Raw genomic sequence first — 22,979 nt, forward strand, 5'->3', positions numbered from 1 at the left:
ACATATATATACATATATATATATATATATATGTATATATATATATATATATATATTTATATATATGTATTTATGTATATATATATATATATGTATATATATGTATGTATGTATATATATATATATATATATATATATATATGTATATATATGTATATATGTATGTATATATATGTATATATATATATGTATATATATATATATGTATGTATATGTATATGTATGTATATATATATATATATATATATCTATATCTATATATATATATATATATATATCTATATATATATATATATATATATACATACATACATACATACATACATATACAGTGGGACCCATAGCCTCGGAGAAGTGGATAAAAAGGCTTCAAGGAAGAGTATTTGGATTTCTTCCTGAAGCCATTTAAATATTCCACTTCCCCTACCACCCCATATGTATATTATTTAACCGAAACATCTTTATTTCCCTAGATTCATGCAGATTTTTGTTTACTTTTGCATCACTGAATTAAAAACTTCTTATCTGACAAAATACTAGCTAGTTTATAAGCTAATATCGTAAATTCTACTTTAAAATAAGACAGGACTAATTTTACATGAAACTACCACCACTCCTTAACAACTAATTGCAAATTATTTCAAAATTAGTGGTAATATTAACCAAAATGTAGATAAAATAATAACATTTCGAGAAATAATATTCATTATATATATCCTCAAGTTCGCAGCCTATGGGCATTCTTTTTAAAAATCAATTAAGTAGCCAGTCATTCTCGCATTCTTGCGCAGATGTACCACTTCGCAAGAATAATAATAATCATGCGTAGAGGTCAGGATATTTTATATTCACGTTAGAGAATTATATGATATACTGAGTCGATTGGTTCAATGCCTCTACACGACCACAGATGATGTCATTATCCGCCGAATGGGCTGTTTTTGCCATACAACCCCTCACAGAGTTCTCCACAGTCGTGCAGGGGAAAACCTGAGGTCCGACACCAGTTTCGTGGCACAGCAAACAGGTTTCTCTAGTGCCACACAAAGCAACGAATAACAACACTCGTAGCTCCTCAGGTATAAGTGTAGGAAGTGACTGTGTTCTGTGTCTTAGACAATCGTGCCGGGTATTGGCCCTGTGCGATGATGAGAGCAAGCTTGAGTAGTCCGTTGAAAAGCATAACTATGCCTGGTACAAGGAACAGGAAGTGGAATACGAAGCGCATGAGCCAGTACTGACAGGTGTGGAGAATGCTCATGCGCTTAACGAAGGCTGGCACGGCTATGTTCAGAGTGTCGGCCAGGAAACGAAACATGGCCGGGTAGGAGACGGCTGGCACCATGAGATTGATGCCTTCGATGAGACAGGAGGACATGTGCTCGTAATTCCAATCAGCCTTGGCTATCCTGGGTTTGATAATCAGTTCCTCTATTTCATCGCACAGCGCCTGAGTTTCCTTTACCGTACCTCTGCAAAAGTTGTACTTGTCTTCGATTCCCAAGAGGAATCCAATCCCTCTCCAGAAATGGATAAGTCCTGCTAGGTCTTCCTCTGAAGCCCACCAGGCGCCCATCTTGGAGGGGTGTGCTACCATTACGCCCAAGAATGAGTACTGGGTGAGCAGCATGTCCCACTGACTGATGTACACTATTGGGTTGTTAGGATTTTCAAGAGGCAAGGCAGGCCCTACCTGAGGCTCTATGTCTTCCCGGATAGTAGGGTTGAGGGGGCACATGGGCTCGTGGTGACCCATGTTTTTAACATCAATAGCTGTGACTTTTTCATAGTGAGTAGAAGAATTAAAAATGCGAGCGGAATTGCTGTGAATGGAGCGCACCGTCATGATATCTTTATGGGCGCGGTCATTTGGGTCCCAGACGTCACCTGAGTACCAAGTTATGATGTGTAAGATGGTAGAGACGTAGCGGCGTAGAGCACGCAAAATGGTGTCGGACCGCTCTGTGTAGATCAACGGCTTTAGTATACGGCTCATGCTGAACATCATCAGCAGAGCCAACAAATCAGAGAAAAATATGCAGAAAAGATAACGCCGGTAGAACTGTCGACCCCGGTTGAATAACTTTCGGTCCAGCCACTGCGGTTCTTCGGGAAGGTTACCTGAGTCGCCAGGCACTTCAAGTCCTTCAAGAAGCTCTTTCATGCGTGGTGACACTAGCAACTCACTGTTCGCCCTCCTAGAAGCAAGTCTTCGTATGTCTTTGCTGCTCTCGCTATTCTGACAGCCGTCATCTTGACTGTTGTCATTGGTGAAGGAATTAGCCTTGACGGGCGGACACTCGGAATCATTGGCGGTGACTAGAGGACACTTCAAGACGGCCTTGCTGTTTCCGTTATCTCCTGCACACAACAGCGTCATTCTTCCTGCAAAACACAAGCCATGTTACGGACAACCCAAAATCTAAGTGTTACTACGACACAAAATTTAATTACTATAACATAAATTAAAATGTTATTGATCTTGATGCAGTCATGTTTTTTAAAGAAAAAGATACACTCAAATGAAGGAAATAGCTTTCTCATTTAGGATCTGCAGGTAGACTTTAAGGTAAATTCAGAAATCCACGTGCGGCCCATTTCCAAAGCGTTTATCTCATTAATGATTTGAAAAATAGCGAGTTAAATTAATTATTAATTCATTGTTGTTTATTTAAAATTACGTTGACGCCACTAGCAGAAACTAGCAAAACTGTAACAGCCTAAAGTGCCCCATGCAATTTTAAATGAAGCAAAATAAAAAATTTTAGCTAGTAAACACCAGAACAAAAGATCCTTACGGGAAAAATAACTGAGAAAAATAAGGTTATAGAAATTAAGCTTCATAGCAACTTGAGGAACTCTGAGCATGAGTTTTTATTTTCATAACTACCTGGAGTTTACCTGGAGAGAGTTCCGGGAGTCAACGCCCCCGCTGCCCGGTCTGTGACCAGGCCTCATGGTGGATCAGAGCCTGATCAACCAGGCTGTTACTGCTGGCTGCACGCAGTCCAACGTACGAGCCACAGTCTGGCTAGTCAGGTACCGACTTTAGGTGCTTGTCCAGTGCCTGCTTGAAGACAGTCAGGGGTCTATTGGTAATCCCCCTTATGTATGCTAGGAGGCAGTTGAACAGTCTCGAGCCCCTGACACTTATTGTCTCTTAACGTGCTAGTGACACTCCTGCTTTTCATTGGGGGGATGTTGCATCGTCTGCCGAGTCTTTTGCTGTCGTAGTGAGTGATTTTCGTGTGCAAGTTGGGGACATGGGAAATCTGGAAAAACAGACGGGACGTGCAACTATGACCACCCTAGAAAATGCCATGCCCATATGACAACAGGAAAATGCAAACTCCCTTCCTGTAAGCTTTTTCACCCTGAAATGTGTACCTCTTCAGTACAGGAAAGACTGTGCTATAACTTAAATTGCCAGGCACACCATCTAAAGGGGACAAAAAGATACAAAACATCCAGGCCATGGGAAAACCTGGGTAGCCACAGCCACTCAAGAGGGAGAGGTTTTTTAGTGCCAGGAAGGAAAAAAAACTGGCAGGAAATGGCAGAAATCGTACACCAAATCCAGTCATTCCTGGAGTGGAACCACAGTCGATGGCCTCCACTCCAAACCAACAGATACAGATACTAATGCCGGAAAAAAAATCCCCCCCCCAGTACCAAAAATACCACCAGTCTGATGACATTCTTCTTTGCAAATATACAGGGTCTAAAGCCAGCAACAAACAACAAAATACCTTTCATCCGTGGACTGCTTGCAGAGGCAAAGGCAATGTTCGCGGCTTTCACTGAGACCCACATAAAGGGTCACTTGGACAACGAAATATGGATCCCAGGTTACAACCTATACAGATGTGACAGAGTGAACAGGCAAAATGGGGGGGTTGGCCTGTACATTGCAGAGTCACTTGTTTGCACAGAACTGCTTAATGCCTCAAATGATGTAGTGGAAGTTTTAGCAGTAAAGGTCGAGAACCAAAACCTAGTCATTGTGGTAGTCTACAAGCCTCCAGATGCAACATCCCAGCAATTCCAGGAACAGCTGTTAAAAATTGACCACTGTCTGGAAAATATTTCAGCTCCTGCACCCAACATCTTGCTCCTGGGGGATTTCAACTTAAGGCACCTAAAATGGAGGAATATATCAAATAATATTGTTGCAGTAATAACACCAGGAGGCAGCTCTGATGAAAACTCACACTCACACGAGCTTTTAAATCTCTGCACAAAATTCAATTTAAACCAGCAAATAATAGAGCCTACTAGACTGGAGAATACACTAGACCTCATCTTCACTAACAATGATGATCTGATAAGAAATGTCACCATATCAAAAACAATATACTCAGATCACAACATAAATGAGGTTCAGACATGTATGCGCGGAGCCCCAGACCGACATAATGAGTTTAGTCACGAGGGAGCATACACCAAATTCAACTTCAATAACAAAAACATAAAGTGGGACCAAGTAAACCAAGTCCTAACCGATATAAGCTGGGAACATATACTAAGCAACACAGACCCCAACTTATGCCTAGAACAGATTAACTTGGTGGCACTCGATGTATGCACAAGACTTATTCCTGTAAGAAAAAGGAGGAGTAGATGTAAAATAGAAAGAGACAGGTGCTCCCTTTACAGGCGACGGAAAAGAATAACAGAGCGGCTAAAAGAGGTCAATATATCTGAAATGCGTAGGGAGACACTGGTCAGAGAAATAGCAAGCATCGAACTTAAGCTAAAGGAATCTTATAGGAGTCAGGAATTGCGGGAAGAACTAAAAGCCATAAATGAAATCGAAAGAAACCCAAAGTATTTCTTCTCCTATGCCAAATCAAAGTCGAGAACAACGTCCAGTATTGGGCCCTTACTTAAACAAGATGGGTCCTACACAGATGACAGCAAGGAAATGAGTGAGCTACTCAAGTCCCAATATGACTCAGTTTTTAGCAAGCCGCTAACCAGACTGAGAGTCGAAGATCAAAATGAATTTTTTATGGGAGAGCCACAGAATTTGGTTAACACAAGCCTATCCGATGTTATCCTGACGCCAAATGACTTCGAACAGGCGATAAATGACATGCCCATGCACTCTGCCCCAGGGCCAGACTCATGGAACTCCGTGTTCATCAAGAACTGCAAGAAGCCCCTTTCACGAGCCTTTACCATCCTATGGAGAGGAAGCATGGATACGGGGGTCGTCCCACAGTTACTAAAAACAACAGACATAGCCCCACTCCACAAAGGGGGCAGTAAAGCAACAGCAAAGAACTAAAGACTGATAGCACTAACATCCCATATCATAAAAATCTTTGAAAGGGTCCTAAGAAACAAGATCACCACCCATCTAGAAACCCATCAGTTACACAACCCAGGGCAACATGGGTTTAGAACAGGTCGCTCCTGTCTGTCTCAACTATTGGATCACTACGACAAGGTCCTAGGTGCACTAGAAGACAAAAAGAATGCAGATGTAATATATACAGACTTTGCAAAAGCCTTCGACAAGTGTGACCATGGCGTAATAGTGCACATAATGCGTGCTAAAAGAATAACAGGAAAAGTCGGTCGATGGATCTATAATTTCCTCACTAACAGAACACAGAGAGTAGTAGTCAACAGAGTAAAGTCCGAGGCAGCTACGGTGAAAAGCTCTGTTCCACAAGGCACAGTACTCTCTCCCATCTTGTTCCTCATCCTCATATCTGACATAGACAAGGATGTCAGCCACAGCACCGTGTCTTCCTTTGCAGATGACACCCGAATCTGCATGACAGTGTCTTCCATTGCAGACACTGCAAGGCTCCAGGCGGACATCAACCAAATCTTTCAGTGGGCTGCAGAAAACAATATGAAGTTCAACGATGAGCAATTTCAATTACTCAGATGTGGTAAACACGAGGAAATTAAATCTTCATCAGAGTACAAAAATTCTGGCCACAAAATAGAGCGAAACACCAACGTCAAAGACCTGGGAGTGATCATGTCGGAGGATCTCACCCTCAAGGACCATAACATTGTATCAATCGCATCTGCTAGAAAAATGACAGGATAGATAATGAGAACCTTCAAAACTAGGGAGGCCAAGCCCATGATGACACTCTTCAGGTCACTTGTTCTATCTAGGCTGGAATATTGCTGCACACTAACAGCACCTTTCAAGGCAGGTGAAATTGCTGACCTATAAAATGTACAGAGAACCTTCACGGCGCGCATAACGGAGATAAAACACCTCAATTACTGGGAGCGCTTGAGGTTCCTAAACCTGTATTCCCTGGAACGCAGGCGGGAGAGATACATGATTATATACACCTGGAAAATCCTAGAGGGACTAGTACCGAACTTGCACACGAAAATCACTCACTACGAAAGCAAAAGACTTGGCAGACGATGCAATATCCCCCCAATGAAAAGCAGGGGTGTCACTAGCACGTTAAGAGACCATACAGTAAGTGTCAGGGGCCCGAGACTGTTCAACTGCCTCCCAGCATACATAAGGGGGATTACCAACAGACCCCTGGCAGTCTTCAAGCTGGCACTGGACAAGCACCTAAAGTCGGTTCCTGACCAGCCGGGCTGTGGCTCGTACGTTGGTTTGCGTGCAGCCAGCAGTAACAGCCTGGTTGATCAGGCTCTGATCCACCAGGAGGCCTGGTCACAGACCGGACCGCGGGGGCGTTGACCCCCGGAAAACTCTCCAGGTAAACTAGTCCCTCTAGGATTTTCCATGTGTATATAATCATGTATCTCTATCTGTCTCATCTATCTCTACACTAAAGTGCAACGAATGAATTAAAATCCCTACCATCCTCAACAATGTGAATGAGAGCCCATGGAGAGAGACTTACAAGTTTCACATAGTGGTACAGTAAATGTAATGGGTTTCAAGGGAATATTATCAACAAAGGAACAGTATTTGGTACATTAAATATCAAAGATGGGACACAACGGGAGAGAAACAAGAGCAAAGGGTTAGTTGTTAAACCAAAGGGTGAGCCAAGGAAGGTGTGGCGTCTTACCCTGTGCTATATAAACCAAGCTAAGAGAGTGTGTCAACCTTCATGAAGTTGTATCGCTAAGGGAGTACTAGTCATATGTTCGACTTTGTTACTGAGCCAGTATGAAATATATAACAATACCAACAATCAGTCAAGGTAATGGACACATTTAAGTATCACCAAGAATGAGTCGCGCAGCAAGATTAAGACAGATGGAGGAAGTATATCTGGTGCCAGCATCAAGGGCCAAAAGAGCCTGGCTTGAGGCAGGTCATAGGAATTATGCCGCCACCTCAGAATCTTATTCATACTTTTTTTCGGCTATTAATAATATTATTAGGCTATTTGCGTTACAGGTCTTCGTCACACAACGACCCGTTCAGTGGTGCCTGTCCTGTGGCGAGGCAGCCACAGAAACAAAGACATTTGAAAATAGTGTAAGTTTATTTAAACACAGGTACACATAAGTACAATTATCATACATAGTAAAAATTACCCAAGAAAACCAAAAGAGTCAGACAAAGTGACTTATTTCCACTGTGGTCCTTATTTAGACGATGACTCTGTCAGGACTATATAGCTGCAGCTTATCCATGACTGACTCAGTTGTGAGTCGCAGCCCAGCCACCGTGGAGAGAAGACGTCGTCGTTCCCGCTCTTCAGCTGAGCAACTCTGAACACTGTTGCTAGAGAATTTACTTGGGTTATCCTGAGTAGTTCTTCACCAGAGCTGAGAGGAGACTTGCTTGCAGTCACTTCGAGCCCCATCCCATCAAGAGGGTAAGGCGGTGACTTGCTTGCTTGTTCACCCCTCTCATCCCCATCCCCCCATCCTTCCCCATCCTCCCCTCACCCATACATCAACACTGGCCCACACACTTAACACACTACATACATTGCTATCCTTCTGACTGTCCTATCTTCTTATTTTTCGGCAACTTCGCTTTGGCGAGTTAACACAAGGCATTTTGACCATCTGGTAGCCCGTGTGGTTTTTTAAAATCCAGCCGATCTTTGCCTTGGGCCCTTTCCCCTCACTACTCGAGGGTAGGCTATCTTAGGGGCTGACCTTCATAAGTCAGCTGAAATAGGATGTTAGGCTAACATTAAGGAAAGATACCTTTTTGTTAAGCAACTCCTCTGCCAGATGCTCCTTCCTAGGCATCATGGCGAGGATTCGTGTAAGATTACACATTGTTGGTAATCAAATGTCCATGAAAGACATTCTTAATTGTATTTGCTCTAACTCAACTGTTGCTCCAGTGGATGTTTTTCAAACCCACGCTGGAGCAGTACTTCTCCTCTCTTCGGAAGAAGAGTTACTTCAACTCCTAAAGCATGATGTCTTGGATAAACTGAAGACTTCTGGTGTTATCCCAATTGCACCTGACAGCTATCAAGCTCAGAGGACTGTGTTTGTGGCCAGAATCAACAGTTTTATGAAACAAAGCACTGTTAATGAAATTGTTGATAACATTAATGCCGAGAATTCTGACCTTAGAGCTGTAGAAGCACACAAATTCTCGAATCAAAACAACAATAAGGTAACTTTAAAATTAATACTCGAGACACCTGAGGAGGCAAAACTCGTGTGTCAAAATGGCTTCAAATGTTTTGGCACAAGATGTACACCTGATCAAATTTCTCTGGAACGCTTTGTCAGTGTGACACAATGTTTCAAGTGTTATGCCTTTGGTCATAACAACAACAAATGCAGTACACAAGGGCAAATTTGTAGCATTTGCTCTGGCCAACATTCCTATCGTGATTGTAACAATAAAAATTCACCTAAATGTGTCCTCTGTAATGGAAAACATCATGCTGTTTCTGCTATTTGTCCTGTAAGAAAAAAGGAAATACAGAAAATTCTTGACGCCAAGAAACTATCCACTTCTAAGAAGACCACTCCCCAGGCACCGCCAACCATGTCTCAAACTTCCTTCCCAGCTCTGCCTGGATCAAGTGGGACTCCTCAGGTCTCTACCAATGGTTCCAATGTTTGGAATTCTGCCCCTCTTGGAGCGCCCCAATCTAACCCTCACTTACAACAGACACAACAACAAGGTTCAGTCGCATCTCATGTGCCTCAGGTATCCACAGACGGGGATATAATGAGAGCACAACTAATGTACTTGGTGGCCAAAGACACAGCTGGTGGTGACATTCAACTCTGCTCTCGTGTTTTAAATGATATGTTAAAGGCTAATGGGATCACTCCCATCATTATCCCTGAAAATGTGAAGGCCATTATGACCCAGCCTTCTCATAACAAGAAGTATGTACCATACTCTACATCTAAAAATAAGCCTAAGTCATCCCTGGCCCAAGGATCGTCCTCCTCGCAAACCCAGGTTGTCAACTCCTCTCAACCCGATAAGTCAACACCTGAACATAACAATGCCCCAGAAAGTGGTGCCTACTCTCTCGCTATTGTAGCTGATCCTGTTGTACAGGAACTTTCCCAAGGTAACTCACCTTGCCTATCTAATATTCACTTGGAGCCTACACAGTCTCCCATTAACTCTCACGAGCCTCTGCTTCCTGAAACTGAGAATAGCATACCTCAGTTTTATGATGATGACTCTAACGACTCTAACGATTCTAACGACTCTAACGATTCTAATGAGTCTGTTAATATTACTGCCTCTAGTGAAGAGGATGGCATTTTTAATACACAAGCATCCACGCAAAAGTTCTCTCCTCCCCTTGACGAGTCCAGCAGGAATAGTGTAGATACAACACATGACATTACTTGTAGGCGTTCAGAACGCAGTGTACGATCGAAGAATAAGAAATAATGGGGATTACAATCTTCCAACTTAATGTTCAACATTTCTTTAATAACCGTTACCTTCTTGAGGTTGAACTACATAACTATAATCCCGATGTTATACTTTTGAACGAGACAGCTGCAAGAGTTGATCAACATATTAAATTACGTGGATACTGTACTGTTGAGAAATCGAGAGGACAGTTTAGTGGTGTAGCCATCTTGGTTAAATTAGGATATACATTTAAAAATATTCATGTGGATGAAGATAACATTCTTGCAATAGAACTAACAACGTCGCATGGACAACTAGTAATAGGAACTGGATATTTTCCCCCGAGACAGCCATATATAGAGTCAATTCCTCTACATAGGATATTAAGCAGAAATATTCCAACAATTCTAGCTGGAGATTTTAATGCTCATCACCCTGCCCTCTTTAACTGTGGAGCTGGTATTCCACTGGGTGACTTAAAAGGAAAACAACTCTTTAATATCATGACAGCTAGAAACTTATCATTTCAAGGCCCATTCTTCAAATCGTACATTGGACCTCATCCAGGAACACCAGATATTGTACTGACAAACAGAGACTGTGACATCTTTCACTGTCGTATATCTCCTGGTGGAAATGTAGGATCTGACCATATCCCTGTTATAATACAACTACAAACTTCTCCATTTAGAATACCTGTAACTCCTAAACCCAATCTTAACACCCTAGGATTTGACCCCTTCAGGGCATATCTGGGTGAGGATGAAATTGTGTCTTTGGAAAATCTACCTTCCAATGCAATAGATGATGCAATCAGGTCCCTGCACAATCGAATAATTGAAGCTACCAATGCAACTTGCCAATTAGCTTCCACAAAGATATACCAACAATATAAACCTACTAGAGAAATTAGAGACACTTTAAGAAATTATCAAGCAGAATGTAGAAGGCATCTTCAAACAAGACAACCACCAGCAGCTACATTGCACCGATTAAGGCAAGAATTAATTAACATGATTAGTCAACACAAACGAGACATATGGAAATTTTTAGTTCTTCAAGCTAATCAATATAAACGTGAACCAGCAAAATTTTGGAGTAAGATCCGACAACTTTTAGGGGGAAAGCACAAGGTTCCTAACTACTTAGTTCATACCTTCACTGATGAGGATGATGAAGATGTTGAAATTAAACTTGAAGATCCACAGGACCAGGCTAATTTGATGGGGTGAAGTATGGGAGAAAATTCTCTCTCATAATAACAGTCGTCAATTTAATAATAATCATTATCAGTTAGTAAATGAATGGAGAGATGAGAACTTGGATGATCTACAACCACTACCTACCATCGATACTTCAACTCTTGAAGATACCCACCCGCTTACTAGACCTATTACATTACTAGAGATAAGTCAGGTTATTGGAAGAATGAGAAATAGAGCCCCTGGCCTCTCTGGAATAACAATGAAACAAATAAAGTACCTACCTAGAAATTGTAAACAGTCCTTGGTGAATATCTTTAATGCCATCTTGGCCTCAGGACATTTTCCAGTTGTTTTTAAAACTGCTAGGATGATCTTTCTTGCTAAGCCCAATAAAGACATTCACCAACCTGGGAACTATAGACCTATATCTTTACTTGAAGTCACTGGAAAAGTTCTTGAGAAAGTCATTTCCAACAGATTGAATTACTATATGGAGTTTAATCACTTGTTTACTGAAAAACAATTTGGCTTTAGAACACATAGAGGTACCAACCATGCAATAAATGTTATTTTTGACACCGTAGCAAGTCTAAAACAGCAGGGCAATCTTGCCTTAATTGCCACCAGAGATGTTCATAAAGCTTTTGATAGCTTATGGCATGATGGCCTTATATACAAACTCATTGACCTACCAGACCATAACTGGACTTTTCTCAGAGTAATTTATAATTTCTTAACTCAAAGAAAAATCATTCCCACCTTTCATGGCAAGTCGACAGAACCTTTTATACCGACGGCTGGTGTCCCACAAGGTTCTTGTCTCAGTCCACTTCTGTTTAACATTTATGTGAATGACCTTCCTCAACCAGAGTTTAATGACACAATTGTGACACAGTTTGCAGATGATGTTATTCATGTCGTCTCATCAACTCCAGTAACAGGAAAATACAAGTATGAGAGAGTCATAGAAAAAATGAATATTGAACTTCGTCGAACATCTAATTGGGAGAAGAAATGGAGAATTACGACTAATCCTGACAAGGTTCTTGTTAGCACGATAGGATGTTTTGCATCAACCATCGAAGATAAAGGGGGTATCTCCATCAGAGGTACACCTGTAGCCATTAGAAACCCTAACAAGATCTTGGGATATGAAATAGACAGGCTACTCCACTCAACATCTCATGTAACTAAAAAGATCAACATAGCCAAAGCTGGTCTTAGCAGACTCTTTCGATTCAATCAAGCCCCTCAACATGTCAAAAAACATCTGTATAAAATGATAATAAGACCTATACTCGAATACCCTTGTGTCCCAATGTCATTAACAACAAAGACCAACATGCTACGGTTACAAAGGGTCCAGAATAGAGCTCTTCGCTTTATTACTGATACCAGGAGGAGAGACAGAGTTAAAATGGCAGATTTACACACACAACAAGATATTTCTGCCATAAATGTACGCCTTGACACCCTAAAAAAGAAACAACTTTATACAATGCAAGAACTATACATGCCAGATAGAGAACATCCTATACAAGTGATAAATACCACCGATTACACCATTAATACTCCACCTCACAGGACTCAAAGAATGACTCTCCCACAGAGGGTTCGTCGTTTTATTCATAAAGATGATTACCCTCGACCCATGATTTTGAGCAACTTACCTGATGAAGAAGATTGGTTACAACCAGAACCCTTCTATGTATATTGAAAATCATCGCCCCCAATTAGGGAGACATCTTAAATAACTTTCTAATGTAAAATTATGCTATTGACTATTGTTGGACACCACCATTAAGAAGCTATTGTCACGAAATTATAAACGGGCCAGAAAATCATTGCCTTTCTTGAAGTATAAGTATCCGTTGTGCAATCGCGAAAAAAAAAAAAAAAAAAAAAAAAAAAAAAAAAAAAAAAAAAAAAAAAAAAAAAACAGCAATTGCAATTTGTATAATTACTACCAATTCAGAGTCATGTAGTTATATACCTATTATATCTATGTGACTCTGATGGGTTAGTATTATACCCCTTAAAGAATATCTTATCAATTCACATACACTTTTTAAATTGCACCAAAGTGGTTGGGCCACTTACCTTTTATATCCTACCTCTCCCCCCTCCTCCCACCCTTTTCCAATATTTCCATCCTTACCCATCCTTCTTCCTTACCCATCTTACCAAAGCTCTGGTCATCAGATCCAGATCCAGACTCAGTTGTACGCGAAACGATGACTTGACATATATTAAATGCATCATAAAAGCTAATACAGCACGTTAGGGACATGCTTTTTTTTTCAAAAGACCGGAAAGTGTCTCCTGACAGGTGTCTTTAACAGGTTCTGTAACATTTACTGGTTCACCGGATACGAGCACAATAGACACAGGTTGTAAAACAATCTGTTATTGATACAACATTTCGTTTAGTGTCGAGCTTGATAAAACTTTACACAGAGTTTAAAACATTCTTTAAATTAAAGCTAATTCTAAAACTTATGCCTTTGCCAGCAATACACTATTTCATCCTAGTTTACCAGAGCAAGGTTGTTCACCCCATTACAAACAAAGTGGATGTGCATATCAACAGTTCTTCCTGCTGATGAAATATATTTATATAAAACATTAAATAACACTATAAAAAAAATAAAAGATTCAGTGGATTAAATTCAGAAGATTATTAGAGGTGAAAACATCAAATGGTATTAACCTTAATTACCCAAGTATAGTTAAGTTAGACAGCACATGCTTGGTGATAATGATCTAACTTAAGACAGTTAAGAAGTGAACTAAAATAAATCACCGAAAGCCTGCCAAGATGTACAAGCCAAGTACAACAATGGTCTATAGTTACTTCACCACACTAAACTAACACTTACTCTGCTTAGAAAACTCACGGAGATGCGTATACAAGTATTTTTATATATAATATGCATGCCAAATATGCTACCAAAGAAGAATGGGTTCGAATCCTTGGCTAGTGCAGTGTTGTTATTGATGAATACCACTCGTTCGTGGTCACAATAATATAAAATACTGCTCGTTGTACTAGTACACCAAACAGGGACTAGAATGAAATTAACCAAGAGTCATCCACACCATCGTGTGTCCTTGGGTAGCGAGTACAACATTGTTCCACTGGATACGCTACTCTTAAGGATCGTATGGTCCAGTGGATTAGGGCGTCATGTGTTTTCGCCCACCATGAGGCAGTCCAAAGCAGCATGGGTTCGAGTCCTTGGCTAGTGCAGTGTTGTTATTGATATACATATGTCGTGCCGAATAGGCAGAACTTGCGATCTTGGCTTAAATAGCAACGTTCATCTTGCCATATAGGGCAAGTGAAAATTTGTGTATGCAATAATTTCGCCAAAATCCTTCAGAACCTAACGAAAAAAGTATATTTCACTGTGTTTGTTTAGTATTAAATTATTCTAAGCAAATCTAAAATATATTTACTCGGGTTAGGATAAAATAAATTACTCTTGTTATAATAAGGTTAGGTAAGTTTTCTAAGATTCTTTTGGTGCAAAATTATAAATTTTTACATTAACATTAATGAAAAAAATATATCTTTAAACGTATAAGAGAAAATTTCAGAAAGGAATTAATTTTAATTGAGTTCTTGCTAATTGACCAGTTTTACATATTCGGCACGACATATATATATATATATATATATATATATATATATATATATATATATATATATATATATATATATATATATATATATAACACAACACTGCACTAGCCAATATATATATATATATATATATATATATATATATATATATATATGTATATATATATATATATATATATATATATATATATATATATATATATTATACATATATATATATATATATTATATATATATTAATATATATTTATATATAATTGTCAACATAGTTGCTGATCCCTGTGTTATATAGCATAGCATATAGTATCATCCATGTGCTTTAGATAGGAGATCCCTTTTAGGCCTGTGACTGTTGTGTGACGTCACAGGATGCGCATGTGCACGTTCGTACCTCTGCCCCGGTCTCAGACGGCGTGTAGACCTAGACAGGCTAAGACAGGCAGAGGCTGGGCTCCACGTTCATCATCACAGTCTGACAATATATGTTACCATCCAACAAGTGTGTCTACCTTCAACCCTCGATATCTCCATTAAGAACCCCTACGATATATATATATATATATATATATATATATATATATATATATATATATATATATATATATGTATATATATATATATATATATATATATATATATATATATATATATATATATATATATATATATATATATATATATATATATATATATATATATATATATATATATATATATATATATATATATATATATATATATATATATATATATATATATATATATATATATATATATATATATATATATATATATATATATATATATATATATATATATATATATATATATATATATTCTAAGAATAACGGTGTACGCCCACAGGATAAGTCATAATGAACGACTGTTAGCGAATAAACAGAAGAATGGATAGGGACTCGAACCGCAGTTCTTGCGAGTAGCAGATTTACTATTGTAAGTATTCAGTTACGAGGGTTCTATAAAAAGGATGATTTTAGAAACAGCACCTTTGTAACGGTTGTATCAGTGACCACCAACTGTAACCCGACTATCAAATTCCACAGATTTCATGGCACATTTATTCTCATACCCCTCAAAGCCATATAGACTATAAACTCACGATAAGTTGTAATGAACTACTGTTAGTGAGCAAACAAGAATAGACAGAGATTCTCATCGCGGTCCATGCGGGCAAGAGGCACAGTGCAATAACCGTTCAGCAGCGAGGGTGGGCCATGAGACGGTGACCCACACCACCCGCAAGGACCACGGTTCGAATCCCGTCCATTTCTCTAATTCATTGACAGTCGTTCATAACAACTTATCGCGGGTATAACTATCTGTGCATTTATAAAAGATGTGGTGGGAGGTGAAGTGTAATATTCAAATGAAGGGCTCTCTCTCTCTCTCCACCAGGCCCGGTGGCCTGGTGGAGTCGCATCCTGGGGGACAAGATTAAGGACCCCAATGGAAATAAGTTAGACAGTCCTCGATGACGCACTGACTTTCTTGGGTTATCCTGGGTGGCTAACCCTCCTGGGGGGTTAAAAATCCGAACGAAATCTTATCTTAGTCCTCGATGACGCACTGACTTTCTTGGGTTATCCTGGGTGGCTAACCCTCCGGGGTTAAAAATCCGAACGAAATCTTATCTTATCTCTCTCTCTCTCTCAGAAGAGAGGTCGAAATATAGAGATCAGTCAACCCCACCCCATCTTCCTGTGTTTTTGTCTCCATGTGGGTTATTATCGAGAATAGTATATATATATATATATATATATATATATATATATATATATATATATATATATATACATATATATATATATATATATATGCACAACACATGCATACATCTCACTGAGATATAACTGTGGTATGCAAGAGGAAGACAAAAGTAAATAAAGAAACCAAGAAAGAGCTCGAAAGAGTATACTAAAGTGTGATAAACTTATATACTATTAATGTAACGATACATAGTGAAAAGTAGTGTGTGGACTACACCCACTGCCGGGCTACCTCACCGATGCTGCACTTGGCTATTGGACACTGCTGATACGTCCTTCCCCTCACACCCTCAGAGTGCCACTGACTCAAAGCTCTCAGTGGCAGTGCTACTCACCCAGACGACCACAGAGCCAGAGGTGCTACTAACCACCGTCTCGTCTCACTCTCAGTGCAACCCCTCAACAGCAGGTCATAACATCCTCCTCACAGCTCATAGATTACCAGTGACCGAGGTGAGGGTACCTACAGTCCTCTTATTGTTGTTGCTGCTTTACTCGTCAGGGAAGATCACCTGGCACCTGTCTTGATCATACGATTACTCGCTCAATGACTTCTTTAAGAGTTTATTTAGCAAAGATCTCTTTGAGGCATTGTCTTAGTAGTTGTGTCCTTAATATTACAATATCATTCAGCAGCCTTCAATATGCGTAGAATATATTATTCGAGTTAATTAGATGTACATATAAAAAAAGATATATCAGAGCACTGGTTTGGCAATGTAGTTGTAGAAAAACAGAACAAACGGTCAAGTAGTGATGGTTTAGTTGTGCCACTTGAGAGGTTAGTAGTTAGTTGTGCCGCTTGAGCGGTTAGTAATCCGAGTAATCAGAAAATATGTAGCAAAAAAAAAGTCAGATGTGGTGAAGTCAGGTGTGTGGTAACCTGGTCACGTAAGACATGTTTACCGAAGCGACATTTAGGGTGACCAAATTATTATTATAATAAAAAAGAATCGCTAAACCCACTAAGGTCATATTGCGCTGGGGGGTGACCAAAGCCCCCAGGACCGAAACGTTTCCAATAAACATGTCTTAAGTGATTGCATTTCCTGCCGTTTTCTTCTGTTTGTCGGTATCATATACCTTCATATCCACCGTTTCTTCTAGATAGTAACTTGGCCAGAGGTTTCAACATGCTAAAGCTTGAATGAACATTAAAATGGTATAAAATACCGACAGATTGTTAGGTAAGACACATATGCAACAGTTAGGTATCTTTATTTTGAAACGTTTCGCCTACACAGTAGGCTTCTTCAGTCGAGTACAGAAAAGTTGATAGAAGCAGAAGATACTTGAAGACGATGTAATCAGTCTTAAGTGATTGCATTTCCTGCCGTTTTCTTCTGTTTGTCGGTATCATATACCTTCATATCCACCGTTTCTTCTAGATAGTAACTTGGCCAGAGGTTTCAACATGCTAAAGCTTCCGATGTTTTGAACAGCTGTGTTGCTCACATATATTGCAATAGCTATTTGGTTCCTTCATTTTATTATGAGTTTAACCTCGCTCCACTTTAAAAGATATTCATTAATGCTTCGGTGTATTCCCCGTCTATTAGTATTATTCTCAATCCGGCTGTATATTTATGCTCACTGAGCCTCGTGTCGAGGTCTCTTACTGCTTCTCTCACGTAGGTTTTATCTCAACCTCAACGTATCATAATATACACTCCTGCTTTGATGTTGGAGGTGCTATTAGACGTCTCTATGAAGCTCTCAGTGGCAACAGAGATTTTTCAGCAGGTAAGATCTTGATGAATTAGACATATGCAGCACTTGGGGTATCTTTATTAGAGAGAAATACCCAGCTAGCCAAGTGTCTCACATTTGTTTTATTCATCAGCCTGTTGTTATTTCATGCCTCTAGTCTAATGGTAGGATACTGTAAACAATAGCACACAATTTCACATATGTGAAGCTACCAAGAATTTAACTACTCGTATCAACAAACACAAGTACGAGATCAGAACCTATAATTTGGAGAACTCATGCATTCAGCATAGGAACTCACAAACCCATTGCACGAGATGATCTGAAGGCCAGGTCATAGACCGGACCGTGGGGGCACTGATCCCTGAAACCCTCTCCAGGTATAATTCAAGTAAGACAAATTAGACATAAAAGGTGACAAATATAAAAGAAAATGTGAAACCTCGCTCATTAAGCCAGCCAACACAATTACTCAGAACTAAGGAAGCTTTCACGTGGCCAAACCCTTGGCGATACAACTGCTCAACAAAGTATACTGTTGTTAAGTATATGTCTTTTAGCATACTGATAATACCACTACTACTACTCGCCACTGTACCTGACTCTTCTGCCTATATAACACGAATAAGACACATTTGGAACACCTGAGTATCATTCATGAAGGCGTTTCGCCATCCAGTGGCTTTTTCAATTCAAAAGAAAAAAAAATGCCAGAGACGGTGGAAGAAGTGGAGAGGTAATTTAAGGTGATCAGTCTTCGACCTTGAAAAGTGTTCAGTTTCTAATCTTTGATATAACTGGTTTTAATTATGACAATAATTTTTAAAGGGGTGGACTGGTAAGCCAGCGGAAGTTATTATTGTTATAATCATGGGGGAGCGCTGAACCCATAGTATTATACAGCGTCTGTGGGGAGGCGGATGGAAGGTCATTCAGACTTAATTCAAAGAACCGGAGCACAGATCCAATTCCCTAGATCTAGAGCCCCTCACCAGCGTCAAGGAACACCCCTTGAGGGGAGCCAGCGGAAGGCCTCGGTCAGATGACCAAAAGCTCCAACGGCGGGTCATTTGACTAAGACCCGCGTCAGGAAACTTTTGTCCTGTTTCCTGACAAACCTTGCCTAACCTAAGCTTTGATAAATCTGACTGATCACCTCATATTCTCCACTTCTATCTTCTCCAGTATTTATTATCTGTGTTGGATTATATCAACAGTAATATAATAATGCTTTATAACGTGCTCACCGAGGAATGATCTGATTTGGAAAAGCGTGTTGCACAGTTACTGCAACTTAAACCTCTATCATTTACACCTCGTCGGTATTCTCACACAATTTATGACAAATTGCCATAATTGAATCGGCGTTGGCTACGTTGGAGTTTAGAAGTATGACATACACCGGAAGATGTGTCCATATATATTTTTTGTTTATTTGTTTTTATAGAATACACTGTGCTCTGCGTCTACGTGAAAGTTATATATAAAAACATTCCTATGCAAGATAGTCTTGGCTACGAGAATGTATTGTAGAGGCATCACGAAGAGATAATAGTATATAACACAGACACAATAATATGAATGACACAAATGTAGCATAATGTGATTATTATATTAATGGTATACAATACCAACGAGTAGATGCGTAAGACATATGTACAACAGTTTCGTATTTTTGCCGATACATGTTGCACATGAGATCATTTAACAACTTTTCACCCACACGGTGTGGTTTATAAAGTCACATCTGTGTGTAACTTGATAATACCAACTACGTGGGAGAAACATCTTCAATGGAGGATGACATTATACTGCATTTGCTTCTTTTACCATATTGTTGGTACCATGTACCTAATTATTACTAGAGACTAATGCCGTGGGCCGAGTGGAACAATCTGCTAAATAAAATCATTGAATATCATTGTATTAATGTCATACAATACTGACAGGTTGATGAATAAAATACCTGTGCAGCATCTGGGTATCTATTGCTGAATCGTTTCGCCTGTTCAGCAGGCTTCTTTAGTCGAATACAGGGGCGACTTTCACACTAGACAGAAAGAGAGGAAAGGTAATTTTAAGGTCTTCAGTCCCTTAGCCTAACACTGGGGCATAAGAATTTAGACTTACCTACTGAAACCAGGGTTGAGCCACACACCATCTGTGATGTCGTTTCCAACTGCTGCACCTCACCTCACCTCACCTCTGGGTCCAATATTTAAGTCTCCACTCTCATGCGTCTAATTTAAGCCAAGGGATTCCTGGAGTATACCTGGAGGGGGGTTTCCGGGGATCAACGCCCCCGTGGCCCAGTCCGTAATCAGACCTGATCAACTAGGCTGTTACTGCTGGTCCCACGTAAACCAACGTATGAGCCTCACAGCCCGGTTGATCAGGTACTGACTTTAGGTGTTTTTCCAGCTCATTGAAGACAGCCAGGGGTCTATTGGTAATAATTCCCTTTATGTATAGTGGGAGGCAGTTGAACAGTCTTGGGCAGAAAACCTTCATTCAAGTCTGAGGGACTGAACACCATCACATTACCTCTCCACTTCTGTCTGTCCCAGTATGAAAGTTGTCTCTTCATTCGATTGAAGATTGGTTAAAACGCTCTGGAAGTAAAGATACCCAGGTGTTTGATGCATGCGTCTTATTTATCGCATTACACCTAAGATACCAGACTCTTATTTTGTAGACTATATAAGAACTCAGGGAAGGTTTAGCGAGTGTTGACTGGAGTAACCTGATTAATGATTATCACCATGAAGACCTATCCTAATGTTTATACACAAAACCTGGGACTAAACGATTAGATATCACTGTTTTTTTAACACCAGAACTACTATAAAAAAAAAAAACACGCATACCATATCTCTGCGAAAGCTTGGGGCTACACAGACTCAAATATATGAAAGCTTTGCTCAACACACCACCCATCACCAACACAACACTTGCTGGGTTGCGTATTGTTTACATTTCCTCATTTTCTATAACTGGCGAGAAGAAAACGAGTCACTGATAGGCCATACGAGGGAAACTCGTCAAATTTCAAGATAATTTGACACTAATCTCAAGAGCAAAGGCGAGGTAAGTAAGTTTATTCAGGTATACACAAATACAGTTACATAGAATATCATATATAGCAGCGTATTATCATCGTAAACAATGTGACAAAAACCTGGTGTGTAACACCGACAAATTGTAGTTAAAAACACAAGAAAACGCTTAGGATGTTTTATTTTGAACAAGGTACCAGGACCGAAACGTTTACAAATACAAATTTTATTTCTCTGCATAGTATACAATGTGAGAGTTACATGTTATAAAATATTGTTAAGCACAAAGAAAGCCACTAGTATGTCTGAGCGTGCATTTAACCACATTGTATTATTATTATTATTACAATCGAAACTAAGCGCAAAACCCACAGGGGTCATACAGCTAGCCACAACATAAATAAAATTGACATTGATGATCCAAACCTAAAAATAAAAACTTTAATAGCGCTTAGATATTAACGTAAAGTTTTGTATGAAAAAAAAACCTGTAATTGTCTAACTAATTTTGCGGCTGTTGAACTCCAGCTCTCGAGTACGAATCTTATTGTTGACTTAGATGATCAATTATTATTATAATCAAAAAGAAGCACTAAACCACAAGGGCTATTAGATGATCAATATCCCTCTCAGATTTCTTTATAAAGTTACGAACGTGTTGTCAACAGACCCCTCACGGGAGGTACCTTGATGCTGGTGAGGGGTTCTTGATTTGGGGAACTGGATCTGTGCTCCAATAACCTGAATTAAGCCTGAATACCTTCCATATCCCCACCTCCCCTACAGGCGCTGCATAATTCCTACGGATTTAGCGTTCCCCCATGGTAATAATAATAGTTGTTTACAGTGTCGTTCTAAAAGTTTTTAATATATACGTGTTTAAAGTTGTGGGCGGAATTAAGTGTCATTCGAAAATATATTCTACTTGGTGCTGAAAAAAAATTGTAAATGAACTGAATGGAGTGCCGGGGTTCGAACAGAGGCCTCACGCTTGAGGTCACAAGTGGTGATTAACATGACAAGCGTTTTAAAAATGTAAAAGGTAAATGTTTGGAAATAACTAAAGTATTGTACGTGTGTCTTGTTCGTCTAGATTCACGAAATCGTAATAACACCGTTGCAAACAAACCACGGTACGGGTGGGGATCGAACTCATGGCAATTGAGTAGCAAAACCCGTACAGTGGTTTCTTATTCATATGCGGTAATTAGACGTTTATTAAGGAGAATTTTTCTCTCCCTGGTGACCGAAACACCTCCATCAAGCATTAGGGGAATTGCCAATAAACCCCTGGCTGCCTTCAAGAGAGAGCTGGACAGATACCTAAAGTCAGTGCCGGATCAGCCGGGCTGTGGCTCGTACGTTGGACTGCGTGCGGCCAGCAGTAACAGCCTAGTTGATCAGGCCCTGATCCATCGGGAGGCCTGGTCATGGACCGGGCCGCGGGGGCGTTGATCCCCGGAATAACCTCCAGGTAACCTCCAGGTATGTACCTATTTATGTATGGCTGCGAGGGTCGACTCATAGCTCCTGGCCCCGCCTCTTCGCTGTGTGTATGTGTTTGTGTACTTGCCTATAAGTGTTTTCAGGGGTCGAGTCCTAGTTCCTGGCCCCGCCAAAGGCAGACAACAGAAGGCATGACACAGGATCACCTGAGATACTCCCCCCAGCCTGCCCCCCCAGCCTGCCCCCCCAGCCTGCCCCCCCCCAGCCTGCCCCCCCAGCCTGCCCCCCCCCCAGCCTGCCCCCCCACCAAAGATAAGTTAACTAAAATTATGATTTACTTAGTTTCTCTCC

The 22,979-nt window shown here is 40.0% G+C and overlaps 1 protein-coding gene across 4 annotated transcripts in view; it reads right to left on the reverse strand.

The window, feature by feature from the left end:
* Positions 1–326: 326 nt before the first annotated feature.
* Positions 327–22,979, reverse strand: part of LOC128698188 (uncharacterized) — a 59,645-nt gene continuing 36,992 nt past the window's right edge. The window contains exons 1-2 of one of the 4 annotated variants that reach the window (XM_053790304.2): positions 20,994–21,076; positions 327–2,385 (exon numbers count right to left, since the gene is read on the reverse strand). In XM_053790304.2, the coding sequence (XP_053646279.1) occupies positions 1,076–2,385; positions 20,994–21,063 (1,380 nt within the window). In that variant the 5' untranslated portion in view covers positions 21,064–21,076 and the 3' untranslated portion in view covers positions 327–1,075. Of the gene's footprint in view, positions 2,386–16,648; positions 16,785–20,993; positions 21,077–22,979 lie in introns of those variants that run through there. The other 3 variants (XM_053790305.2, XM_053790306.2, XM_070098659.1) reach the window with 3 other exon arrangements.

The sequence above is a fragment of the Cherax quadricarinatus genome, chromosome 63 (genome assembly GCF_038502225.1).
Source record: "Cherax quadricarinatus isolate ZL_2023a chromosome 63, ASM3850222v1, whole genome shotgun sequence".
Classification (NCBI taxonomy): Eukaryota; Metazoa; Arthropoda; class Malacostraca; order Decapoda; family Parastacidae; genus Cherax; species Cherax quadricarinatus.